The sequence below is a fragment of the Euleptes europaea genome, chromosome 1 (assembly GCF_029931775.1).
Source record: "Euleptes europaea isolate rEulEur1 chromosome 1, rEulEur1.hap1, whole genome shotgun sequence".
Classification (NCBI taxonomy): Eukaryota; Metazoa; Chordata; class Lepidosauria; order Squamata; family Sphaerodactylidae; genus Euleptes; species Euleptes europaea.
In genome coordinates, this window is record NC_079312.1 from 100,453,476 (window position 1) to 100,478,942 (window position 25,467).

Sequence of the window (25,467 nt, forward strand, 5' to 3'; positions counted from 1 at the left end):
AGTGGTAACACAGACCAGCTATCTGCTCACCAGAAGCTAAATTTATCTTTTTCCCCTCAATTGGAGGTTGGCTACTACATTCTTCTCTCTTGAACCAAAATGGAGCATGAAGAATAGACTGTAAGAGCATGGATACTAGTGACAAGTGGTTAATAGTTTTATCAGGTTTAGTTAAAATACATAACAGAAACAGTTTTTCTCTTCTGTTTCCTAAATAGTCTATTAAACTTTTTATGAGACTTGCTGCATGTGCTCCTTTTCTTTTTTTCAAAAGAATACAATCGATTTGTTAGTTTCTTAAAAGAGTTTTTAATTACTTATATAGGGCCACCAAGCTACAGCAAGTTTTTTTTAAATTTAAATATCACCATTCCTGTTAGTTTGGCAAAGTCAGCTTGTTTGTCCAGTCAGTCAGAGCGGCAGACAAAGGGGGAAATTCTGCAAGGTCAAAGTGTGCAGAAGGGCTGTTATTTTACCAGCAATCACTCTGCCGAAAGGGAAACTCAAAATATAAACAGCATAGTGGGCTTTTGGTGGTAGCTGTGCCTAGTTGGCTTAAGGCAGATGCATCTTGTTTGTTGATTGAAGGGAGATGCATTAGCCACCCTGCCAACCTCTACTGCTGATTATGCCCTATTGCATTCCTGCCAGAAGCAGCCCAACCTCTACATCCAGTATGGACTATAGTCACTGCCCAGAGAGACTGACTTCTAGATTCTGCACAGCACCTAACATGGTGGAGTAACAGTAGAAATATGAGATCGTTTAGAAGACCAGCTGTTTCTATTGTAATAACCAAAAGGAACAGTTTTTCTTAAGACAACCCGAATATAAAATGAAGGAGTGATGACATAAGCTGCTTTGGGGAGAAAAGCAGGATATAAATATCTAAATAAATAAATATAGGACACAAGATATGTTCTTACGTAGCATCCATCCGTGCATCAATACATGCTCTTATGCAGCATCTTGGAAGTGCAAGAAAACCAGAGTATTTGCCATGCACTAAAGAGATATTTTGTTATAGAAGAGGCTGAACTGAAAAGGCTTGCACTGCACTGCACTACTCAATCTACACATCCTGATAGGCTTGCTAGAAAATAAGATTAGATTTCCCTATATTTATTCCCTACATATATACACATATACACGCACACATTAACCAATTTTAATTTTCACAATGGGAAGGCATCTCAAGACAGGAATAAAATGTTCTCCCCCAACCCCCAGTTGTGATCTGGACAATTAAAAAGTCAACAGTTGTGATTCACCTTGCAGCTGCTAAGAGCGCATATACAACAGCATCCTAGATAGAACAGAAGCCTCCCGCTGCCATTTTTCATCCCTGATAAAGCAAGAGTAACTGATTTGTGGATCAAACTGGAAACTGACTGAGACATTCTCTAGCCTGCCAGACATCAAGGCTGGCAACTAGGTAATGCCAAAAGCAATCAGAAATATATGGCAGGTTAATGAATACTACAGGACGAGTTTTACTACACACTGCACAGCTGTGTGCAAAATAACATGTGCAGGCACATCAGCCGATCTGCAATCGCTGTTTTACATACACAGCTTTGCTTTCTCACGGCTACAGCCAGTTTTGATAACACTACACATGAATTGGTTTTATGCCAGTATTACAAGCTCAGGTTGCTAAAGAAGAAATCAAATAGTTTCTCTTGACTGAGTTGTACTTTATGTAAACGTAACTTGAAATGTGGCTGTAGGGTAGACACAGCTGCCAGTGGAAAATGGAGCCTTGATTACTCACCGTGAAGGCTCCTTCTGTTATGAGGCGACAGGCATCTTGAAGCTGTGGGTGTTTACCAATGCCCTCCGGGGAAGCAGGACCAAACTTTACTTCCTGTCTTCTCTTGGCGGGAAACAGCCCTCGGCTTCCCACTTTCAGACTCGCCAAGCCAAAAAACTCCAGCACAAGGTAAAGAGGAACAAAAAACTTCCAACAATATAATTAGTATTAATAGAAACTGGATAAAGTCAGGATAAGAATACAGCCTGATAAAACTGAACTCCCTATAAGAAAAACTAAGGGAATTAAATAACCCAAACCACTGTGTGTGTCCTATAATGCATATAGCGTAATCTTATGTTTGACTGGGTGGGCAAGATGCCTGTCGCCTCACAACAGAAGGAGCCTTCACGGTGAGTAATCAAGGCTCCGTTTTCTTCTGAGGCTAGGGCATCTTGAAGATGTGGGACGTGCAAGAGCTTCGACCCAGATGGGAAAGGAAAACTGTTTATTCCACTATGTGCTGCAGAACCCTGCGGCCAAAGGCCGCATGAGCTGACGCCCAGGTATTGATCTTATAATGTTTAATAAATGTGGAAAAATTAGACCAGGTTGCAGCCCTACAGATCTAGTCTACTGGTGCCTGTTTGTCAAATGCCGCTGTGGTGGCGGCACTGTGCAAAGAATGAGCAGTGATACCGTCTAGAATTGGGGTTTCACTTTGTATGCCTCAGTGATGCAGAGCTTCAGGGTGTAGCTGATAGCTGCCGCCCACATCTTCTGAACTTTATTCAGATTAGAGATGGCACTGAATATAGCGTCCAATTTTCTGATCTCTGTGGTTCTGTCCATGAAAATGCGCAGAGCCCTGCGCATGTCCAGGGTATGCCATTGTTCTTTCTGGCATGACGGCTTGGGACAGAAAGATGGTAAATTGAGCTCTTGTGCCCTATGGAATGAGGAATTCACCTTCGGGAGGAAGGTGGGATCTGGTCGTAGCACAACTTTGTCCTTATGAAAGGTAGTACATAGTCCTTTGCGGATGGAAAGAGCTCTCAGTTCGGATACTCTTCGGGCCGAAGTAATAGTCATTAAAAACAGAACCGTCATTCTCAGATACTTCAAAGGAACCATCCGTAGAGGCCCAGATTAACGTTCCACATAGGAAAGCGATGGATGGTCGGAGGTTTCAATTGTGCTACTCCTTTTAGAAAGGCTAGAATGTTGCAGTGTCTAGATGTGGGCAAACCTTCAATCGTTGGGATGACTGTGGTAATGGTTGCAATTTGTCATCTCAACATGGCCGCAGAGAGGTTCATTTGAACTCCTTCTTGTAAAAATTCTAGGAGTTTCCCAACTCCAGGATTGAGTGGAGACACCTTTCTACGGCACCACCGAATGAAGGCCTTCCAAGAGGTGCCGTATATGCGCCTTGTTGCAGGCCTTCTAGCCTCAGTGATGGTATTTATGACTTCAGAAGAATAGCCGTACTCTAGATGTCCCCGCTCAAGTTCCATACGGTTAAACAGAACCATAGGGGGTCTTGGTGAAGGAAGGGACCCTGTTGGAGGGAGGCCAGTTCCGGAGGGATCCTCCAATGCTCTTGTATGGATAGTTGTTTCAGGGTGACGAACCGTCTGCGGGGCTAATAAGGAGCCACAAGAAGAACCCTGGCCCTTTCCTGCTGTATTTTCCTGAATTCCCTGGGGAGGATGGGTAGGGAATGCATATAGCATCCCCTTGGGCCAGGGGGTCAGAAGCGCGTCGATCATCTCCACTTTTGGGTGGAAGTACTTGGAGCCGAATCTCGGAAGTTTGGAATTGCTTGCCGAGGCGAAGAGATCTATTACTGGGGATCCGAATCTGCTAGAGATTCCTTGGAAGGCCTCCTGGGTGATGGACCACTCGCCCTTGTCTAACGTCTGGCGGCTCAGCCAGTCTGCCTGCACATTGAGTGATCCCTTTATGTGCTCCACTCGGATGGACCTGATGTTGTTCTGGGCCCACTGGAAAATCAGCTCGGTCTCTTTGTGGAGGGCTGAGAATTTTGAGCCCCCGTTTGTTCAGATGAGCCTTTGTGGCTATATTGTTCGTTCTGACAAGGACGTGGCGGTTCAGCAGGGCAGAGCTGAAGTATAACAAGGCCAGTTTGACGGCTCTGATCTCCAGTAAGTTGGCGTGTGATCTCTTGTCCTGTGAAGGCCAGCGTCCCTGCGCTATTTGGTTTTGCAGGGTGGCCCCCCAGTCCGGCATCCATGAAGATCTGGACTGGTTCCTCGTGCAGATATTGCGTAGCCTGACATAGGTTGCTGGTGCAGTACCACCAGGCCTGTCTAATTTTCGGGTTATGTCCCTTTGATATGGGCGTAGGAGCCACTGAAGAGGCCTGGAATGAAAGCAGTCCCATGGCACGATTGCTATGCAGGATACCATGAGTCCCTTTAGCTTTGCAAGGAGCATGAGTCGGGCTGACCTGGTCTTTGAGATGGCCCTGGATATTCTGGAGATCTTGTCTATCCTCTCCTGTGGTAATGACAGGATATTTGTGGTCAAATCTATGACCACCCCAAGGTGTAACATAACTTTGGAGGGAACTAAGGAACTTTTTGCTGAGTTTACCAAGTAACCATGTTCCTCCAGGACCTGTATGACTCTCTCCGTATGTTGTAAGGACTGGTTTTGGGAATGCGCGCATATGAGGATGTCGTCCAGGTACGGGTGTACCTGGACTCCCTCCTGCCTTAAGGTGGCCATGACAGTCACCAAGACTTTGGTAAAAATGCGCGGGGCAGAAGCCAGACCGAAGGGGAGGGCCCAGAATTTATAGTGTTTGTGCGCGTGCAGAGAAACCTTCTATGCGTTAAATCTATAGGAATGTGTAAATAGGCCTCTGTGAGGTCAACAGCGGTCATGTATGTGTGTGGTCTGAGAGACTCCACTATAGATCCGAGGGTCTCCATACGAAAATGTTTTGGAACTATTCTGTTGACATATTTCAAGTCTAGAATAGCCCTCCAGTCTCCGTTGCGTTTTGGGACTGTGAAAAAAATTGAATATACGCCCAGCCCAACCTCCTCTGGGGGCACCTGCTCTATGGCCTTTATGTTGTAAAGGTGTTGGATCACCCTTATGATTCTTAGGTATTTTTCCTTTTTCAGTGACACGGGAGACTGAACGAAACGATCTAAGGGGATCCTTGAGAACATTATGAGATACCTGGTGGAAACGACCCTTAGGACCCATTTGTCCAGGTTTGAGGCTAGCCATCGATGCAGAAAGTGTTGTAGCCTCCCCCCCCCCACCTGTAACATGTTGGCATCACTGGGGATTGGTTTTGGAAAACTTGTCCCCATTTTCTGTTCTGAATTGCCCTTGTTTCTGAAACTTCCCCCCTCTGCGAAAGGAGCCTCTATTATTAGACCAGGAGCCCCTTCTATATCTGGGAGTTGGTCTGTAAGGACAAAAGGATGGGTATGAAGGTCCCCTATTGTCCTTTCTTACTTGTTTAGGGAGTGCCTTTTTCTTATCCCTGGTCTCGACTAATATGTTGTCTAATTTCTCACCAAACAGGCGACCGCCCTGTAGGGAATAGGCCATTAAAATCACCTGCCAAGGACTTAGCCATAGGGCCCTTCTGATGGCGGAGAGGGATGCAATAGAACTGACAGAAAAAGACATGGAGTCAAGGGAGGCATCAGCCATGAGTGAGATCGCCTTGAAAACTCGGTCCAAACCAACAGTAACCCTGCGGTTGTCTTCCGAGATCAGTTGGATAAGTTTTCTCATCCATATAGTGGATGCTCTGGCGAAAATTGTAGTAGTGGCACTGGCCTGAATGGCCAAAGCTACAGCCTCATGGGCCTTATGAGTGAGGAACTCTGTTTTCCTGTCTAGGTGGTCTCTAATGGAACCACCCCCATCCTCAGAGACTAGGCCGGGGTTTTTAATGTCTACCACTGGGGCCTCAACTAAGGGAATCTTCAAGAGATCCATGGCATGAGGGGCCAATCTATAAAGCTTTCTTAGATTAGCTTGGAATTGTCTGTTAGAGGCAGGGCTCTCCCATTCCGATTTAACAGCTTTTTGGAAAAACCCAGGGAAGGGGACAGTGTTATTCTGAGCCTCTGGGTAAACATTCTTTAACTCCTTTCTTTAACATAGGTTGACGTTCCTCTACTAACTCTGTCTCCTTATTAAGATCAAGAGCAACTAAGGCTCTGGCCAGAAGTCCCTGGAAATCCTTGGCGGAAAAAAGTCTGGGCTGTTGTTCTTCAGTGATAGGATATCCTCATCGGAATCAAGCTCTCCTTCCTCTGATTCAGTCATCTGAGTCAAGAGGAGGAGAGGGAGGATCCTGCTGGGGGTTAGGGACCTTTGCAGGGCGCAACTTCATGGCTGCTTTAGTGGGCCACAGTCTAGGGGCAGACTGAGAAGAACTAGCCTCCCCACAAACACTGCATCCTCAGCAACCCTGGGAGTTTGAGGGGAGGAAGAACTGCCCGCAGAACTCCATTGTTGCCCTGTATTGGGGTACTGGAAGCAGGGCAGCATAGACTGCATAAATTGCCATTGACGTTCTAAGGCAGTGTTGAACAACACAGAGACTTGTTCAAGGGTGGCTGGGTTCCCAACTCCAGACTGCTCTGGTAGAGAGGGATTCAAAATTGCCGCCACTGCGTCTATATTAACCTGAGCTTCTGCAGCCGACTCTGGAAGCGGAGAAGGGACCATAAACAGTGGAGGAGGAGGCTTTGGCGCGGGGAAGGGAGCTGCCGAAGCAGAGAGCCTTACTTTACCCTTCCTGCCGGTGGCCATTTGTAACAAATTCCCGACCTTTTTAAGAGAAATAATTGGCTCTGAGACTTGCTTTTTCTTTTTTACGGCTTCTGGCAGAGGCGCGGTATTTCGCGCCTTTTTTCCTTTGCCGCTGGCCGCCTCCACCTCCTCGCCCATCTTACAAAGCTCTCGCGGGCTTCTCTCCTCCAAGGGTCCGCGAGAGCGGCCGTTGGGAGCCTCGATATCCTAGCGGGCAGATTGGACCAGCCCCGCTTTTGCAATCCTCCACAGAGAGGAGATCGTCCTCTTGCCTGTCTCCCATCCGCCATTTTGCCCGCCCAAAGGAGAAGGGGAGGAGAACGGGAACAGAAAGGAGGTTAGAGAAGGAACTTCCGTTAGGGCAGCGGAGCGGAGCAGTCATCTCCCCGGGGGCTCCCAGAGGGGAACCAAGAACGTCGTAAATAGGGGTGCAAACGTGCCCCCCCCCCCGATTCCTAAAGAGTGGAACAGGTATCAGGAAATCTGCAGCCTCGAAGTGCGGTTAGACTCCTGAATTCTCTAAGATTTACGACTTGGAGACTCAGTAGCAGTCCTGCCCGCTAAGGAGCAATAAATCGCCGAAGACGTCTCTGGAATTTTGGCTTCGCTCTCCCCTATCTATCAACATCTGGCAACTATACAGAAGTAAAAATACCTACTCTTCTGAAATCTGAGTAAGTTTGAAAGAACTCTTTTGTTTTACCTGGATTTGGAAGTCCCAGGAAATTGCTAAGTTTATCTGTTGAATCTGTATCTCCCCACTCAATGACTAAATGACTCTTTAAAAACAAGAGAAGATCAGATAACCCGGCAGGAACCTTATCAATTTGATCAGTGGGAAGACATAACAACTAACTTCTGAAAGACGCTTCAGTTACCAATCAGGAACTTTCACGTATTAAGGGGAGGGATGAGTGGAAATCCCCCCCACCCCGAAGGGCAGTCTTTCTAACTAAATAAAGCCTTCCTGCCACGTCCTTCCTGGAAACAACTTATCATCGCGAGAGAGTCAGAGAACTTGGAATCGGAAGTGTGGCATCAGTGTGTAACTAACAAATGACTCCCAAGTTCCTGACTACAAAGAAGACGGAAGGTTTACGATTTTGATTCCTGCAGTATCTCCTTGTTACTTATTACACTGGAATGCCTGGATTTTATTAACTGAGCTTTAACAGGAATAAGTGCAACCATGGAATATTTGCTTAAACATACGGAACAACTCTCGGCTTTGATGAATACTTCATTTCAATGCCTTAATCAAAAACTGGACATCATCCTAGAAGATGTTAAAGGCATAAAAACCCAACTTATTACAATGAGATCAGAGGAGACACCACAGGGATCTCTAGCTGACAAGAGAGACGAAGAACAGAAGAATCCTGCAAAAGAAATGAGGAATTATAAAAAGCAATCTGCAGCAGCCCATCTCATAATAATGGATTTGAAAGCGACTGATCTTGACTTTTGCAACCTGGACCTGTCTGATGAACTTTCCAAAGTGACTGATTTTGACCTTTTCTACCTGGATCTGCCTGATGAACTTTTCAACAGCTGTCTGGAGGACTTGAGGAGTAGAAAAATTGGGACTGTCAGGATTTCCTTTTTTGATGGGATGGAAGATAATGCAACATGGTTCTACTATGGTCCATCTGCAGAAGAGATTTCACCAACAATTTCCAAGGATGCCCTTCATCAATTATTGCTAATGTGGAAAAAAAAATGCTGGAAATTCAGGACAAAGAGACTAATTTAAAAGAGTCTTGTTTCTCTACTGGTTAAGTTTGAAAAGCAACTGGTTAAAAGGATTGGCTATAATGGCAACAGAACTACATATGATATCAATTTACTAGAAAAATCATATGTATTAAATGAGTGTTAGGGAGAAATGGAGGATTTACAAAATAATTAATTTTTAATAGAAATAATTAAAGGCTTTTTATTATACTAATCCATCTATTAGGGAGATTTACTATTTCTTTTTCTTTTCTTTTCATTTCTTTTTTTCTCTCTTTTATATGATATTATTAATTTTTTAAAAAAATCTTTCTTTTTTGTTCTGCTATGGAAAATACAATGCTAAAGAGATTAATAAATATTAACAATAGTATTAGGATTAGGATTTTATGCAAAAGAGATTACAAATTTATTGCAAGATGAAGGGAGACGTAGGGGAAGTTCAAATTTTGATTATATACATATATTTTTAACAAAGCTACCTATCTGTTATTACTCTTTACTGTTTATATCTTTGTTATGATTAACGTTGTGATTAACAATCTTGGGAAAATAATAAAAAATTTATTTAAAAAAAGAAAAAAAGAAAAGAAAGTAGGTTAGAGAAGGAGCTGAAAGAACAGATGGAGGATTAGAGTAAGGTAAAGGATAAGGAAGGACAGGTAAGTTTTGTAGAAAGAAATAATAGCTAACACTAACACCTAGCACAGAGCTGTGCAAATACACTGCTCTCCCCTCTAAGGCAGGATGGAAAGTGGGAAGCTGAGGGCTGTTTCCCGCCAAGAGGAGACAGAAAGTAAAGTTTGGTCCTGTCTCCCCGGAGAGCATTAGTAAACACCCACAGCTTCAAGATGCCCTAGCCTCAGAAGAGAATTAAGAATCTTTTTACTCTTATCACTAGATGGACTCATTTTGAGGATGGCTACATCAGCTTACTAATGCAGCCAGCTGTTCAATGTAGGTTCTCTCTCCAACCTCCTGCCCTTTTGCATCTCTTTTGGTTCCAAGAACTGGTTGTCCTTTAGGTCTCTGTCAAGCTTTGAACCACCATCCTTGCCTCAGTTCAGAATATGAGATATAATAGAGCTATTCACCAGTGATTTTAATTTCCAAGTAAATCACAGGAAAGAAATGGCAGTGGTGGTATTTAAGTTTACCTTCTTATTGAGGTAGAAACTGCATCTTTTCCCCAGGTAACATTTTTATGTTTCCTCACCATTGGCTACTATTTGTGAGGACAGAGGAACTCAAAACACAACATAACACATTCTACACTGCTAAACATTACAGAGAAAAGGAGACACAAGGTTGCTGCTAAAGGTATGTCGGCTGGGCCTTGCCAAGCATCTAGTTCTGCCCTGAATGGTGCTAAAAATTACAAACAATCTCAAAGCCCCAAATATCTACTTCTTTGGAGAATGACAAGATTCCTGGATCTAGACTGTCATGACCATTACCCATATTTCATCAGAACAATTGATTTACCTTCTCTTAAGACCTTGTCTCTGCTATCTACCAAGTGCTAGTATACAGATATGTGTACAAAAAAAGAAGCCCTGTGGCACAGAGTGGTAAGCTGCAATACTGCAGACCAAGCTCTGCTCATGACCTGAGTTCGATCCCAACAGAAGTTGGTTTCAGGTAGCCGGCTCAAGGTTGACTCAGCCTTCCATCCTTCCGAGGTCAGTAAAACGAGTACCCGGCTTGCTGGGGGTAAAGGGAAGATGACTGGGGAAGGCACTGGCAAACCACCCCATAAAGCAAAGTCTGCCTAGTAAACGTCGGGATGTGACGTCACCCCATTGGTCAGGAATGACCTGGTGCTTACACAGGGAACCTTTACCTTTTTACAAAAAAAAAAAAAAAAAAAAGTAATGTATTTCAGACTATTTTGTGCTTGTAAACAATTAGAGCACCAATATCTGTATGATAAAATTAAACCTGGAGATTTGCACCGGATGATCCAACTGGTAAAGCAGACAGCAGTCAATATTTTCATCATCTGAACAGGTAACTCATTGATTAGCTGATAGAATGACTGCACAGATGTGTGTGTGCATGTGTGTGTGTAAAGTGCCATGAAGTCACAGCCAACTTATGGAAATCCCTTATGGAGATTTCAAGGCACAGGTGGTTTGCCATTGCCTTCCTCTGCATAGCAACCCTAGTATTTTTTGGTGGTCTCCTGTCCAAGTACTAGCCAAGGCCAACCCTGCTTAGCTACCAAGATCTAGACAAGGGCTATACCATGCTGCCTTCTTTCCCGACTGCACAAATGCTGTTAAGGAAATTGAAGGTATGAAGATACACCAATAAGTTTCCTGAAGGACATGTGAAATGTCTAATCGTGCTGGGCATACTAATCTGGCCAAAGGATCTGGAAGACCCAGGTTCAAATTCCCACTCTGTCATGGAAACTCACTGGGTAACCTTGGGCCAGTCGCTCCATCAGCCTAAGCTATCTCACATAATTCTTGCTGTAAGGACAAAATGGAAAAGGGGAGTCTGCTGTCATAAACTGCCATGGGTACCCATTGTGGAGAAAGGCATACTATCTAACAAACACGCGAGAACATGTGCTTTGCTTTCTTTCATTGGAACCAGGCCTTAGAAATAAACAGTATCCAGCTGTCTGTTGAGAACAGATTTCTGACTGTCAATCAATCATCTATTTGAGATGAAGTTTTTTATTTGGTTTCTGAACTAATGTTCAGAAGGCAACCAATCCTTTAAAAAATTGTTTTCACTATTTTTTACATATACCTAACCACCCTTATAGATCACAATAGGAGTTATGGCCCTGTATTTTGGGAATTTGGCCCCACCTTGTGGCAAAATGGAAGTACAACAAAGATATCAGTCACAAAACTTGAAGCTACCATCTGTAAAACAGCTCAATTCCTGAGCGAACCATGCCACAGGGACCCCTGGAAACCAGTCAGCACCCTCCAAGTAAATCTCAAGCTCTCCAGAAAATAAACAAGCCTTAAGGCTATGCCTAAGTGGACCCCCAAGACCTCTCCCCCAACATTTTGTGCAGGGGGAGAATCTTTTTTTAATTTCAGCAAATGATGTAGGGGGTGCCAGCTTGTGGCAGGCTTTCTGCCTGTCCCTCCCAACCTCAGATACCAGGGTTCAGAACAAGAATCAGAATCCAGGGAATTGTAAGCGCGTGAATAATGTTTGTTGAATAAGTCAGGCCTAAGATTGCTAGAACTGTTATCTAGTTGCACATTCTTCATGTTACCGGGTTTGATGCCTGTGGTGGCACATTTACATTTTTATCTCCTTGGGGAGCCAGTCCAATCGATTATATAGCATGAAATCAAATGCATCACGAATCCACTTTGTAGGCTGCATGGCTCATGCTGGTCCCACAACTGGGAATCCCCAGGGATAAATGGCAATGGGCTGGCATGGGTATATTACAAGTGTGTGGGCTTCATGAGGGCTGTGGTGCACTATGCCCACATTCAAAATTACCATGGGGCATGTCCTGAATGTCAGAGAATTGTGCAGACTCAAAAAGCCTTAGTTAGCACCCCTTCCAGAATTCATGGAGCAGAGGAAGGAACCTTAAAGGATCACTGCGTGTCTCAACAAGGCTAAAAGAAATGCTCACTACAACTTTGATTAATTATCTGTTTTTTTAAAATGTGAAAACAAGTTCAGACGACGAGTGTGAGAAGCTCAATCTTACACAAGTCCGGAGTATTTGTTTTTTTGAAATCCAGGATTGCGTTCTATCTGTTCATCTTCCCCAAAAGAACAGAAACGAATAGAAGAATAATTTTAAAGAGATGGAAAATAAAGTTATCTTGCCAGAATAAGACAAATAGAAAAACGTTAGTTTCAATTTTTTTTTAATTCAGTAAAATGTACGAAGTAATAAAATCTCTAACAGGAGGAAGTGATGCAACAGAGCCACTACAAAGATGGCTGAGCTTCCCAATGGGCCTCGTGTACTGCTTGGAGGCAACTGCCTTGTCAGCATTGAGTGGAAACAAAAACAAAAAAAACATGGACACAATGATACACAGATCTACTTGGTCCCCCCATCCTCCTCCCTCTACCCTGCCCCGCCTCCTTCTGCTCCCACCCGTCCCCAACACTAAATGCCTGGGCTGACTCCGCCCGAAGTCACCTGCCTAAAGAGCTTGTTCATGTCATTGATCGCCCCCACCTTGCTCCAATCCCCTTCTTACAGTTTGTCATCACACAAGCACTCACCATGGACAATTACATACTCTTAACTAAGTCACCGGTCAGATTTGCATGCATGTAAAAAAAAAATTGGGAAAATATTAAGGCTATGAATAAACGTAAAAGAAACCCGCAATATTTTTTAAAGCTAGGTAGCGAGTAGCATTTATGAAACATAAGGCTTGAGGCTTATTGATTCTTCCAAATTTGAACACTTCTCTGCCGCTCTTAAATTAATGTACCATTGCTTAGTTTATCGAATTACAAGTTCCCCTCCCGTTCCCTGATTACTGGGACGCTTAACTCAGAGATGTTATATTAGAGCGGCCTCCTGGGGGTGCTACTATGCGCTTGCTGGCTGAGCGAACCCCTTCATCAACCTGGGTACCTGCAGTGTATGTAGAAGATGGGGAGAAGAAAGAGAAGAAGAAAGAAAAATTAGAAGCTTTTCTTCACAGGGCTGTGAGAATCCGTCTCATGGGAACCCATCACCTAGGCCAAAGCTTCTTAAACTGTGGGTCTTAAACCCCATATGGGGTTGCATAACTGAATGGGGGTTGCGAAAAATTTGACAACAATAAATGGTAAAATTATATGTATACCAAAGAATTGTTTTAAAATAAATTTGTTTATGATTTATTTTCAGTAAATGTTTAATTTGTATACCTATATACCTGGGGTCGTGTAAAAATTTCTCAGGCGAAAAGGGGTCGTCAGTGGAAAAAGTTTAAGAAGCCCTGACCTAGGCGAGGTGCTGCTGCTTTTGAAGGAGTCAGGGAAATTTTTACATGAGTGCCTCACACTGGACCAAATTTAAGCAGCATTCTTGAAGGTGATTTCCTGCGCCACATTCTTATACTTACCTGATAAGCTAAATCCAGACTGATGAAGATTCCTGACCGGAGGTGTTTGCCGGGTGGGGGATCCCCGAGTAGATCCTGCAGGGGTGCCCCCTTTAGGTGTAGTGGTCAAATCAAACACAGGCCCGTCATACATTCCTCTTGGCACAGCATGCATTTCAGCCATCTGTCATTAGAAGGAACCAAGAGAAGTAATGTTAATGGTTACACAGGGACACGTGTAGGGGAGCTTAAGTTTCTCTTACAGAGGCCCCTCAAATTGTTTTATTTCATTCCCAAGGTCACTACCACATATTTTTCTATAACATTTCTTCCACACGTGGGTGAGGGAGACTGTTTGCTTAGCTTGATCTCTCACATTTGTGGCACTAGTAGGACCACAGAGAACTGGTTTTCTAAATAAGGAAGGCAATTTGAAAAATGGAATGAGAAAAAGCACCATGGGGAAAAGCATAACCAGGGTGCCTATGGACAAGTGGGAGGTGCTCACCCCACACTAGAAGAAAAAGAGTTGGTTTTTATATGTCGACTTCCTCTACCTTTTAAGGAGAATCAAACCGGCTTACAATCTCCTTCCCTTCTTCTCCCCACAACAGACACCTTGTGAGGTAGGTGGGGCTGAGAGTTCAGAGAACTGTGACTAGCCCAAGGTCACCCAGCTGTGCAGGAGTGGGGAAACCAACCCAGTACTCCAGATTAGAGTCCACTGCTCTTAACCACTTCACCACGCTGGCTCACTAGTAACGCCCCTCCCAGAAATGGGCTTGGGGAACAGCAGCTTTGTGGGTTCTCCGTATGGCCAGGAAAGGGGTTGTGCTGTTAGTGGTTCCCCTGCCATATGAGAAAAAGCTTCCAAATAAATGGATGGATCATCTTTTGTTACAACTCTCCATTCCTGAAGGCTTCTCCATCTTACCTTCCTTCTTGCTTTGATGCGCTTGTAGACATAATCTGAGAAAGGAGCACAAGGAATAAAACGCCCTGTCCCTTGTGTCACATGAAGGTTCCCATCCTCCATCATTACTTTTCCCTGGCATATGACAACCAGTGGGGCTCCACGCAGCTCCATTCCTTCAAAAATGTTGTATTCAGCTGCCTACAACACATAGGGTTAAACAGGTACATGAACAAAGTCACTGGCCCATTCAATACAATGCCCCATCTCCAAATACAATCTCGGAAGCTTGGTGGCATTGTGACATAACCAACTAGAGAGGAAAGGAGTGGCCGGGTGGACTGTGGAAAGAGTCTGATGCAAGAACACCCAGAGGAACCAGGCACTGTTTGCATTATATAACTGGCTAAGACTTTGAGGTGAGGCAACTTTAGAGTTAAAAACTGAGAGAGTACAAAGATCCAGGACTGACACCTTTTGCCACCCCCTTGGCCTGAATGTATATGGATGCAATTTGTTCTGAAAAACAAATGCTCAGTACAATGCCACAAGCTAAAGACAAAATTTTGTTTTCTGTACTAGAACCTCCAGCCTTCACCTTTTAAAGTTTGCAGATACACATTCTATTATTTAACACTACACACTGTTCTTTCTAAAACTATGCTTTTTTGCTTATTTCTATCTGCCACAAGACAAAGAAGACGAAGAAGAGTTGGTTTTTATATGCCAACTTTCTCTACCACTTAAGGGAGACTCAAACCAGCTTACAATCACCTTCCCTTCCCCTCCCCACAACAGACACCCTGTGAGGTAGGTGGGTCTGAGAGAATTCTTAATAGAACTTTGACTAGCCCAAGGTCACCCAGCTGGCTTCATGTGTAGGTGTGGGGAAACCAACCCGGTTCACCAAATTAGCCTTCGCCGCTCATGTGGAGGAGTGGGGAATCAAACCCGGTTCTCCAGATCAGACTCCACCGCTCCAAACTACTGCTTTTAACCACTACACCACACTGGCTCTCAAAGGGGAGGTATCAAAATATTTAAAAAGCATTTTGACAATTCAGATTCACAACAGTCAGTTCATGCTGCAGCAATTCTGTTAAATGGCTTCCCTAAACCTTCTGGGTGTTTTAAAGGATGAATCCCTGAGAAGACAAAGACTTACTGACTGATGACTTTTGGCAGACACAATTTTCACTGCGTCAGGATCCCATATCACCAGGTCACTGTCCGATCCCACGGCAATTCTCCCCTTCCTTGGATACATATTGAAGATCTTTGCAGCATTGGTGCTTGTCACAGCCACAAACTGATTTTCATCCATTTTCCCAGAAGCCTGTTAGGTATGAATCGTGTAAAAGAAGCTGAAGTACAGACAGTGAACAGCCAAATGTTTTAATGCAGCAGGAACACAAGAAGTTGCCTTATACCGAGCTATATTCTTGGACCAGTTTCCCTAATGTGATTGGCACTGTTGCCTATACTCAAGTGCTCAAGTAGTCTTTGGCATCACCTACTTCATGATTCTTTTAGCTGAAGGTATGGGAAACAGAATCTGGGACCTCCTGCGTGCAAAGCAGATGCTCTACCACTGTGCCGCATCCCCATCCCACGCCAAAGTAGGATCTAATTGGGTGGGAGTAAATGTGTGTGTTGGGGGGAAGGGATTTCATTAACTCCACATTTCATTAACTCCTTTTTACTGGAGAAACTCAGCACTCAGAACAAAAGCCTACTACTGAACGCTACCAAAAATTCATGTGCACCATCCTCTCCTTCATTATCCTCTCTCTTACCACTGCTTTGTCCCAGATGACAGACATCCGTTCCTCAATACCGTTGGTACCCTCTGGGATTGCTGTGAAGTTATCTTTTCCAATTGCTTTCTGTGCTGTACTGAATGTACAGTGTGCACTTCCTGAGACTTGGAGGTCACCACTAGGTAAGAGGCAAAAAGGTAAGAAGGTGTTAACCATGTATTTGGTTGACTTATACAAGTAGACAGGAGCGCCAAGAGAAGGTGTGTGTGTAGGTGTGTATCTCTCTTTCTCTCTCTTTACCTGTATTATTCCAGGGCAACTTTCTTCAGGCTTGTTCACACAAAAAGCTAAACTTGCACATTCCTCTCTCTCTCCAGTGCACCCATTCATAGTTTACGTTTGAGCTGGCAAACTAGAGTTTGAGCTTGCCGTTTGTACCAGGATTTCAACTGAAGCTAGTTTACAGTCCTGGTTTAAGGGAAAGCTACAACACACAAACTGTGGTTTGCTGGTTTGAAAGCAACGTTTGGTTTTAGTACTGACTGTGACAAAAGGGTATGTGAATCTCAGGCAGTGTCATGTAATGCCAAACCACAGTTTTGTTTTACGTATGAACTGATCCTCTGAGAAGAAGAGCAGTTTTTCCCTAAATAAAAGGGTGCTGCATGCTTTTCAGCGACAGGAAAGGCACAAGCAATGTATCCTCTCCACAACAGAACTGAATGGAGGCAAAGTCTGCACCAGACTGGCTGAACACTGAAGTTAACAGATTAACTCTGGGGGGGGGGGGGGGAACCTCGTCATTTTTCATGTTCAGGCATCTTGAATGAATTCTGTAACAGAAACTAAAAAATATCATACTTGTTCAAAGCTCATACATATGGCCTAACAACGACAAAAGAGCAAAACGCTGAATTATAAACTCAGTTACAGCATTCCTCACCAGCCAAAACACAGAAATATGTCAGAGCTCTTGAAAGTGTATGCAGGAGGGAATTATCTTGTTTTAAAAAAATAAGCAATAAGTCACACCAGTCTTTTTGGTGATTTCCTTCTAACCGTTGCATGGTCCATTTCTTTAGTAAGTAAAGACGCAGGATGAATATACCCTCAAGCACTTCAAGCTTCAACATGTGTTTGTTTGTATGCAAATCTTAAGCTTCTTTCATTAAGACTTCTTCAGTGTTAGACACGGAGGGAAGAAAATCCTCTTGTTGGGCCCAGATGCATCCATGTTTTGACTGCAGATGCTCAGATTTGAGAGCCACTAAAAACAATAGGAATTGGACAGCTTGCATTTCAGGTTGCTGAAGATAGATGATTCCATCGGACTACAACTCAATAGGCAGTGACCCAAGTTCTAACCAATCTCGCCCCTTGATTGGAAGGGACTCTGCACTGGACACATAGAAACTTCCTTTTTAGTTAAAAAAAAATCAGTATCTACATCAGTGATACTCATTCTATGGCTTGTGGAGAGCCACATTCACAATTACCATCAACCAAAAGAGCACAGTACTATTGTATGCCTTGTGTGCCACCCCACCAAACACACACATACAATTATATAAGGAATAACTGTTAATATTAAGTATCGTTTCAGAGGGTAGCCATATTGGTCTGCAGTAGAAACCTATAAATGCCAGTCCAGTAGCTCCTTAGAGACCCACAATATTTTTAGGGTATGAGCTTTTGAGAGTCAAAGTATCTGATGAAGGGAGCTTCGACTCTTGAAAACTCACACCCTGAAAATCTTGTTGGTCTCTAAGGTGCTACTGGAATGGTATCCAAATATTAAATAAGTAACTATAACTATTACCTTTTAAAATACCAGAATACCTCTGCATATTTCCTCTCATCGCTATTCAACCTTAGCCAGTCATTGTGAATCCAGAGGGGAAAGGGCTTTCCTCTCTGCCTTCCCACTCTCTCCTCAGCACAAAGCCAAGCAACTTAAGGGAAAGAGCGAGACCGCCAAGGTGCCTGAAGGAGAGCAAGTTGGTAATGGAGAAAGGGGAATAAATCTGCCACCAACCCACTGTGGCCAGATTGCTTTTTTTCCTGGGTGGCTGCTAGGATTATGATGGTGGTTTTACTATCTCTTCTCCGTGGCCATTTTGCTCTCCTCCCAGCTGTAGCCCAGGACTCAGGATGCGAGCTTAGATGCTGCACAGAAAGGTTGGGGCCCACAGATCGGGGAGGCTTGTGGTGAACCCAGCCAGCCCTCAGCCCTTTCAGCAGCAGCTTTCAATATGGGAATCACCTGCCAACCACAAGCCCAACCACGCAATGGTTTTGACCACTTTCCTGCAGGTGCTACATTGAGGAACAGTGCCTGGAAGAGCCACAGTTGGCATGTCAAAAGAGCCACTGAGTATCACTGATCTAGACAGAGACTAGATAAACAGGGGTGGGAAGGCGCCTGGATAAACAGCCAAAGAAATTGTTAAAAATACTCTCATCACACAAAGCCTGAATTTCGGTATTCAACTGAGTGACCTCCATTAGCTATTATTGCCTATGGACACTGAGTGGCATCTCTTGATCTCTATGAAGAACTCTTTTGCACTGGAAAACAGGGTGAAAACCAATTCATTTTTATACCTTAAGTAACTATGATGGCTGTATTGGGACAGCACTTCTTTAGTATCATGGCGTTCCTATGGCTAAGCTATTGGTTCCTAGCAACTGCTAGTTCTCTCAGGTGATGTGGAAGCTATGGTTGGTAGCAGGTCTATAACTTCTGCCTTTCAAAAGAGGGAGAAGAGAAGCCAATTTCATCCTCCTAGGAAAAAAGTACCTGTCTCCAGTACTAGAAAACTGAGAAGGCTCCATTTTCACATTATCTGGATGCACACAGAAGGGCTCGCCCTCTGTATTTACACAAAGTATTCTCAATGACCTGTATGGATCCTGGGACTCCAGTCTGAGAAACGCTGGTGGTAACTATTTCCTTACATGTTGTGAAGCACCTAAAGAAAGACAGCTCCCTGCTCTGGCCTATTACATTTAAGTGTAGTGACACCAGAGGGCAGCAAAAAGCAGTGGTAATGGCTTAACAATCACATCAAGTCTTGTACACCAAATTCCATGGAAATTTCCTGCTTCCTGGCGTCTGCTAGCTGCCAGCAACTCATAGAGCTGAAAGGACTCATGGTAATTAAGGGAGAATTTTTTTTTTTAAATCCCTGAAAGCCTTGTCTAAACACTAACAAAGGAAACTATAGAGGATCACCGCCTTGCAGACAAACCCCATGTCTGACTTTCAGATTCAGAGACACTGAGTCTCATTGCCTCAGTCTGGGTCTCTGACCCAAAGTCCTAATCCAATTATAATCTCTAACTCCCTTTAATCATTTGGTGCCATATGTCTACTTTATTGAGCAGAGAGATTTGTGTCAGTCTGATTTGTTCTAGTAAAAAACAAACAAACACCAAACAGGCAGAAGCAGGGACTCCCATCACCCAAAACTCCTGAGGACGGCACCGAAGAGAGGAGAATTTATGAGAAGCAGGTGGTGTTCCTTTCAGCCAGGCGTGTGCTACTTTAAAAACAGAAGGGGAAAAAACAAGCTCAATTTGTAAAGGAAGCCAATCACAGGATTCACACAGGAGAATGAGCAGTGTCTCATGATGTTCCCTTCTCCCAAAAAAAGGCCAGCAAAAATCTTTATCTGCAACTCGTGCTGCTATTCCATTTCTGTTCTATTCAGCGCTGGCCAGTTCTAATTAACTCACAGCTGCAAATACAGCCTTTCTTCATGACACCATGCAAAGCATGCACTTTGAAATCAGAGATGTACAGCACCCCAGTGCTTCCCAGATAGATTCCTACTTTACAGCTGCCTACTAATCCAGTTCTGCACTGACATCCAGCTCAGACAAATACCCTTGCATCAATTGCTTCTTCTTGCTTTTGTACACGTCTCTTTTGTGCATAATGGTCATATCTTTTGTTCCTAATTTGAACACACAATCACGGCGTCATTCTATATGTTAAATATATCCTTTCAACAGTAATAATAGCTCAGCATCCACTAGGTGAACAAGGCAAAGTGTACACGATCTGCACTGTCCCACTTGGAATTTCTCCACATATACATATATGTGTACATAAGCACATTTACATTCTGGTTTGTGCCTATGATCTACTTTTTCAACTGTTTCTAGACCTGCTGCTGGTTAGTTGGGTGTGGCACCATCTTATTGTTCAAAAAAAGTTATTGGGAGAAGCCAGTTTGCATTTTTTGTCATCACCAACCTGGCCAGTAAAGAGTTGATATAATCAGGGGTTGTTGGATCTGGACTCAGAGGTGGAGAGGTCACAAATGCAGCAGCCTTTGCCCAGTTCTTGCTCCAGTAGTGTGTTCCATCTGTTCCAAGACTGGATGTGATTGGCTCGCCAAACACTACATTACCTGGTGAGGAAGAAAATAAAAACTGAAAAAGGACAAGTCGCATAAGACGTTGTGAGCTTTTCTGCATGAGTTTTTCCCCGGTGGTTCTGCTGCTTCAGTTTATCCCTTGATTTTCATCCACGTTTTAGTGCCTTTAGTTGTCTCTTCAATTTTTTTGTTTTCCCCACGGTTTCCCCCCCGCCCCCCGGTTTCTTTTGAGACCACTTTTAACCCAATCTTTTTCTGGAAGCCGATTTTAAGTTGCCTTTTCCCTTTTATGTAACGTTTCTGTCAGTTTCCTTTTTCCCACCCACTCCCACGTAACTCCAAACCACTTTTTGATGACTGGACTGTTATCATCATCAAACCACTCCTCCTCCCCCCATGCTCTTAATATAAGTGGTTGCATTTTTTAAGTTATTTTAAATGGCACCAAAATATCAATATATAAATATACTGCTGTAATGATAAATACACTGCTGTAACGATAGTTCAAGCAGATTCTCTGAAACCCCAGCTTTCCTTTAAAAAAAGTAAGTCCTTCCCTTGTGAAGATATAGGGAAATAGGCATATATCTCTGCAAAGACATGCAATAGAGACTTGCCTTTTTTAACAATGAAAGCTAGGAATTCAGAGGACCTGTCTGACCTATCATTACAGCAGTATATCAATATATCAATATTTTTATGCCTTTTTAAGAAATGCAGCCATGGTATTGATGTATTGATATAAGCACGCACAAAAAATAAAACTGGGGGGGGGGCGGTGTGATACCACCGATGATGCCACTGATGATGGCAGCACATTACCTTGAAAATACTGATTACTTAAAGGCATGTGCGGAAGAAAATAAACTGACTGTACAACAGTTAACATGCAAAGGGAGGGCAACATGCAAAAGAATCATGCCCAAACTGATTCCAATGCTTGTGGGTTGACTTCAAAACAAATTAGCAGTAAGTTGAGCATGCAGAAAAGCCCTACAATAGGAAGGAAACAAAAAGAGATATATGGCTGCTGTTTTCACAGCAACCTCACATTTATAACATCTAATGATCTGGTATGTGGCAGCTACCTTTCTAACTGGAGCTGGCTATAGACAGCATATATCACTGGTACATAATTGTGTGCACACTGGCCTTTCGTTAGTTTCTGTCCACACTCTGGGACCCCAAGTTTCATCTCCTGTGTGTACCTTCATGTTATATAAGGTAGTCAGAGGTGGTCTGCTTCAAGTGCACTTATTTTCTGAGGTAAGGCAGGTAACTACACAGAACCACCTTCTTGGTGGTTGCACCATCCTTCAGTTACTCTCTTCCTTATATTCCTCCTTTGGTGGTTTTCAGAAGACTAATGAAAACTTCCTTGTTTAGAAGAAGAGTTGGTTTTTATAACCTGATTTTCTCTACCTTTAAGGAGTCTCAAAGAGGCTTACAATCAACTTCCCTGAGAGGCTGAGAGAGTTCTGAGAGAACTGTTAATAGTATTATTAACAACAACAACTTTGTCCTATGGGTAGATGTTGCTTGGAGTGATGTCATATGAAAGGCAAAAGGTGCAAAGCAAGCCTGTAGACTGAACTGACATATAGATTTGAAGGTACAAGGATGGATTTGCACACCTTTTTTCCTGGCTTGTGAAATTAGGTCAGCAGCACTCTTGCTCATCACTTTAGTCACATACAGGGGGCAGTTGGTCTGGCTTGCAATGGTGATAGCACGGAAGACAGCCTCAGCCTCCAGCTGAAACAGAAGAACAACAGTGAGCTCTCAAGACCTCATATGGCACAATGAAATGCATTTCATGGCATTATTCCCCCCCCCCCAAGTACTAACAGAAAAGTCATCAAACTGCACACAGCAGGAATATTTAATCACAAAATGCTTATCTGGCCAACCATGTCCAAACTAGTTATGCTCAAGACACCTGCTGCTTCAACTCATGTCCTGCTCGTGAGTGGTGAACAGGGAGCCATTTGTTAAGTGAGCTGTTCAAATGCACCCAAATTAATTTGCACGTGCCCATTTTATCAATTGCAGTCTCTCTCTGTCTCTCTCACACACACCCCATCTGCCACTGCTTCCAATTTGTAAAAGGGCACAACAGTAAAATGAAAAACAGTTTGAGACCTGAGCTGATACTTTCTATTGAATATCTCTGTGTGCCTTCAGTGTCTATCCATGAGCTCAGCTACTCTTGCCATCAACTCTTGTGCCACTCCTCAAACCTCAAATAGATACTGCTCACTGCACAGATGCAAGAAGGACAGACACAAAAAGCAGGCAATGCAAACTAACAGATGTTGGTCACATGAACAGATGAAGTCACATGAACAGATGAAGTCACATGAAGTTATGGTTGCCTGGCAAGCATATTCACTGTGGAATTTTCAGCAGACCTACTCTAAACCAGGGGTCAACATGGTGAGGACCCACTTTGATTACAAATTACTACAGTTAATTTAACAACTAATGCTTGTAGCCCTAACAGTATATAACATAACTACAGTCGAGTTAAAGGAGTCTTTGCATCTAGTTATTTATTCAGGATTCTCCAGTCCCAATTACAAGGGCTTTTTTCCCTGCCTCTCATCAGTTTGGCCACTTTTGCCTCCCATGACATCATGGGCCTGTAACTCTGATATCTCATTTGCTGTTAGAACTTTCAACACTTCATTAAGTAAGATATTTCTGGAACATTGCATCATCCGCTATGTAGCTTGACAGCAGCCTAACATGACTTCTCCCTGCCTGGATGCCGGCCAGAAAGTTGAGTAATGAATACTTCTGAACACAAAACAGAACAGGGACATAAGTAAACTGTTTCAGAACCCAGAAAGTACCTATAATTCCCAAAGTTTAACAAATGTTTGGGCCTCAACACTGAATACTATTGTCTTTCTAAAATGAAATTAACAGCAATGTGAATACAAATCCTTTGGCTTCTTCTTTGAAGTCAATCAAACCCAAATGGAAATATTTTAAATTCGATCTGAAATGGCCATAAAGGGAATGCAGATAAGGTAACGGAACCAGAACGGACAGTTTGAGGACATTCATTCCAAATATTTACATGTTGAGGCATGGAGCAGGAAGATTGAAAATTCAGCATGAGGACCTGTGGGAACTTAAGTAAATGCACTATTTTCAACCTGTAGTTCCCCTGTGTGCAAGGCAATGGAAGGATAAGCATTTACTCAAACAGCGCTTGGTGCTCACAGGGATGACTTTCAAATGGAAATACCCACAAAAACAAGAGAAGCACATGGATTCCACCATCACAGCTGGCTCTTTTAAGTAAGAGGCTCTGCTAGAAATGAAGGGAAAGCATAGCAAGTGATTCAGGACGTGCATTTCATTACACGTTTGCGTCAGGCAGCTGGAGGAAACGCAGTGGAGTTCTGCAGCTGTTGCCTATGTGCAGTCTCTCACTCTCCTGGCAAAGGAAAGAGCCCAGACACTTTCATAGAACAGTGGGCAAGGAAGGGGGACTGGCGTGGGAGGCTCCTCATGCGTTATTTATAAAGGTGTTCATGAAGTGTTTAGCAAAAGCACGGAATGCTCTGCAAACCAACATTGTGCAAGTTTGTGCGGTAGTATGTTGCACTGCACAAAATCCTTGCTTCCTTGAAGAAAAGCAGAAGATGTGCACTTTTGCAGCTCAAGAATTAAGAAAGTATGCAGCTAACATCCACAAGGAATTTTCAATATTACTTTTCAATGACTTAGTACATAATGGCACAGATTCAGATTTCTCTGGACTTGAAAGTATTTTCTCTCTAATGTTTTATTTGTATATTTAATTCATGTGTACCCTGCCTTTGACTCCCCATGGGGACCCAAAGTGACTTATATTGTTCTCCTCTCCTCCATTTTATCCTTACAACAACCCTGGGAGGTAGGTTAGGTTGAGAGAGTGGGACTGGCCCCAGGTCACCCAGCAAGCCTCCATGGCATGAGTGGGGATTCGAATACAGGTCTCCCAGATTCTAATCCGACACTCTTAACTACTACACCACACATTCCAAAGAATATTCTAGAATACATACAGCTTTTTCTTGCAACATTCCAGATAACCAAAGTGGCATAATATCCTAAATGGCTGCAAATATTCAGCAGTGACTGAGACTTATTGTCCAAAACTGTTCCATACAGTTAAAATAAAATTATTAAAATAACCCTGTTCCATATGTACCATTACGATGTGCCCTCAAAGAGCAAAGTATCTGGTTAACATGTGATTCCCCAAATGACCAGAACAATCAGATTGTCCAGGATGACTGACAACACTAAAATTACAAAAAAAACCCCACACAGACATTGGTATGCTACCTGGGAAACAAGTTATGCAAACTACCCTCCTCTGCCTCAAAAATACTCAAAATCAGCTATAAAAATAAAGCAAGCACATAACATGTGTAACAGAATTTCATCCATCATCTGTCACAGATTCATGTTAGAATTTAACAATAACTGATCAGGCACCCTTTCCTGTTTAAGAACACTTAACAGTAATGAAAGTGTTGTGTTCGAATAATAACGCTGACCATGTTTGACCCATGTGGGCAGAGAATAATAGCTGCTAACTTTAAGTAATCTGCACTCCTCTCAGAACTACAGAACCATAACAGCCAAGGATGCAGTGTTATGGATGGGTATGGGGCAGGGAAGGTAGTATATTTTAAGGGAAATCAATGCAAGATGTAAATTATTTAAATTAAAATGAGCTCAAATTAATAGGTCAACAAAGAGCTGAGACGTTAATATTAGATGTCATCCAAACAGTATTTTGATAGCAATTTCTAATTAGGAAAACCTTTATTATGAGTGCTCAGGACTGTTTTTTTCTTCTTTAAGATTTATAAATCAAAGATTAGAAACTGGAAAGGTTCTGACAATTATTTTCCAATGTAGATCCATTGTTGGCTGCACCACTGAGCCAACTTTCAGTACACTGCATCTGGTCAGAAGCCAAACTTCTTGTATCTCAGAAATCATCTGCCAAAAGCGAAAGCTTCAGAAATAAGATACAGAATGCAGGAGCACCCAG

General features: G+C 43.1%; 1 protein-coding gene across 1 annotated transcript in view; it reads right to left on the reverse strand.

The window, feature by feature from the left end:
- Window positions 1–12,736: 12,736 nt before the first annotated feature.
- DPYSL3 (dihydropyrimidinase like 3) overlaps window positions 12,737–25,467 on the reverse strand; it is a 52,445-nt gene continuing 39,714 nt past the window's right edge. The window contains exons 8-14 of the mRNA XM_056852124.1: window positions 22,040–22,160; window positions 20,282–20,438; window positions 16,057–16,198; window positions 15,426–15,596; window positions 14,282–14,461; window positions 13,369–13,531; window positions 12,737–12,893 (exon numbers count right to left, since the gene is read on the reverse strand). Of these exons, the coding sequence (XP_056708102.1) occupies window positions 12,805–12,893; window positions 13,369–13,531; window positions 14,282–14,461; window positions 15,426–15,596; window positions 16,057–16,198; window positions 20,282–20,438; window positions 22,040–22,160 (1,023 nt within the window). The 3' untranslated portion in view covers window positions 12,737–12,804. The remainder of the gene's footprint in view (window positions 12,894–13,368; window positions 13,532–14,281; window positions 14,462–15,425; window positions 15,597–16,056; window positions 16,199–20,281; window positions 20,439–22,039; window positions 22,161–25,467) is intronic.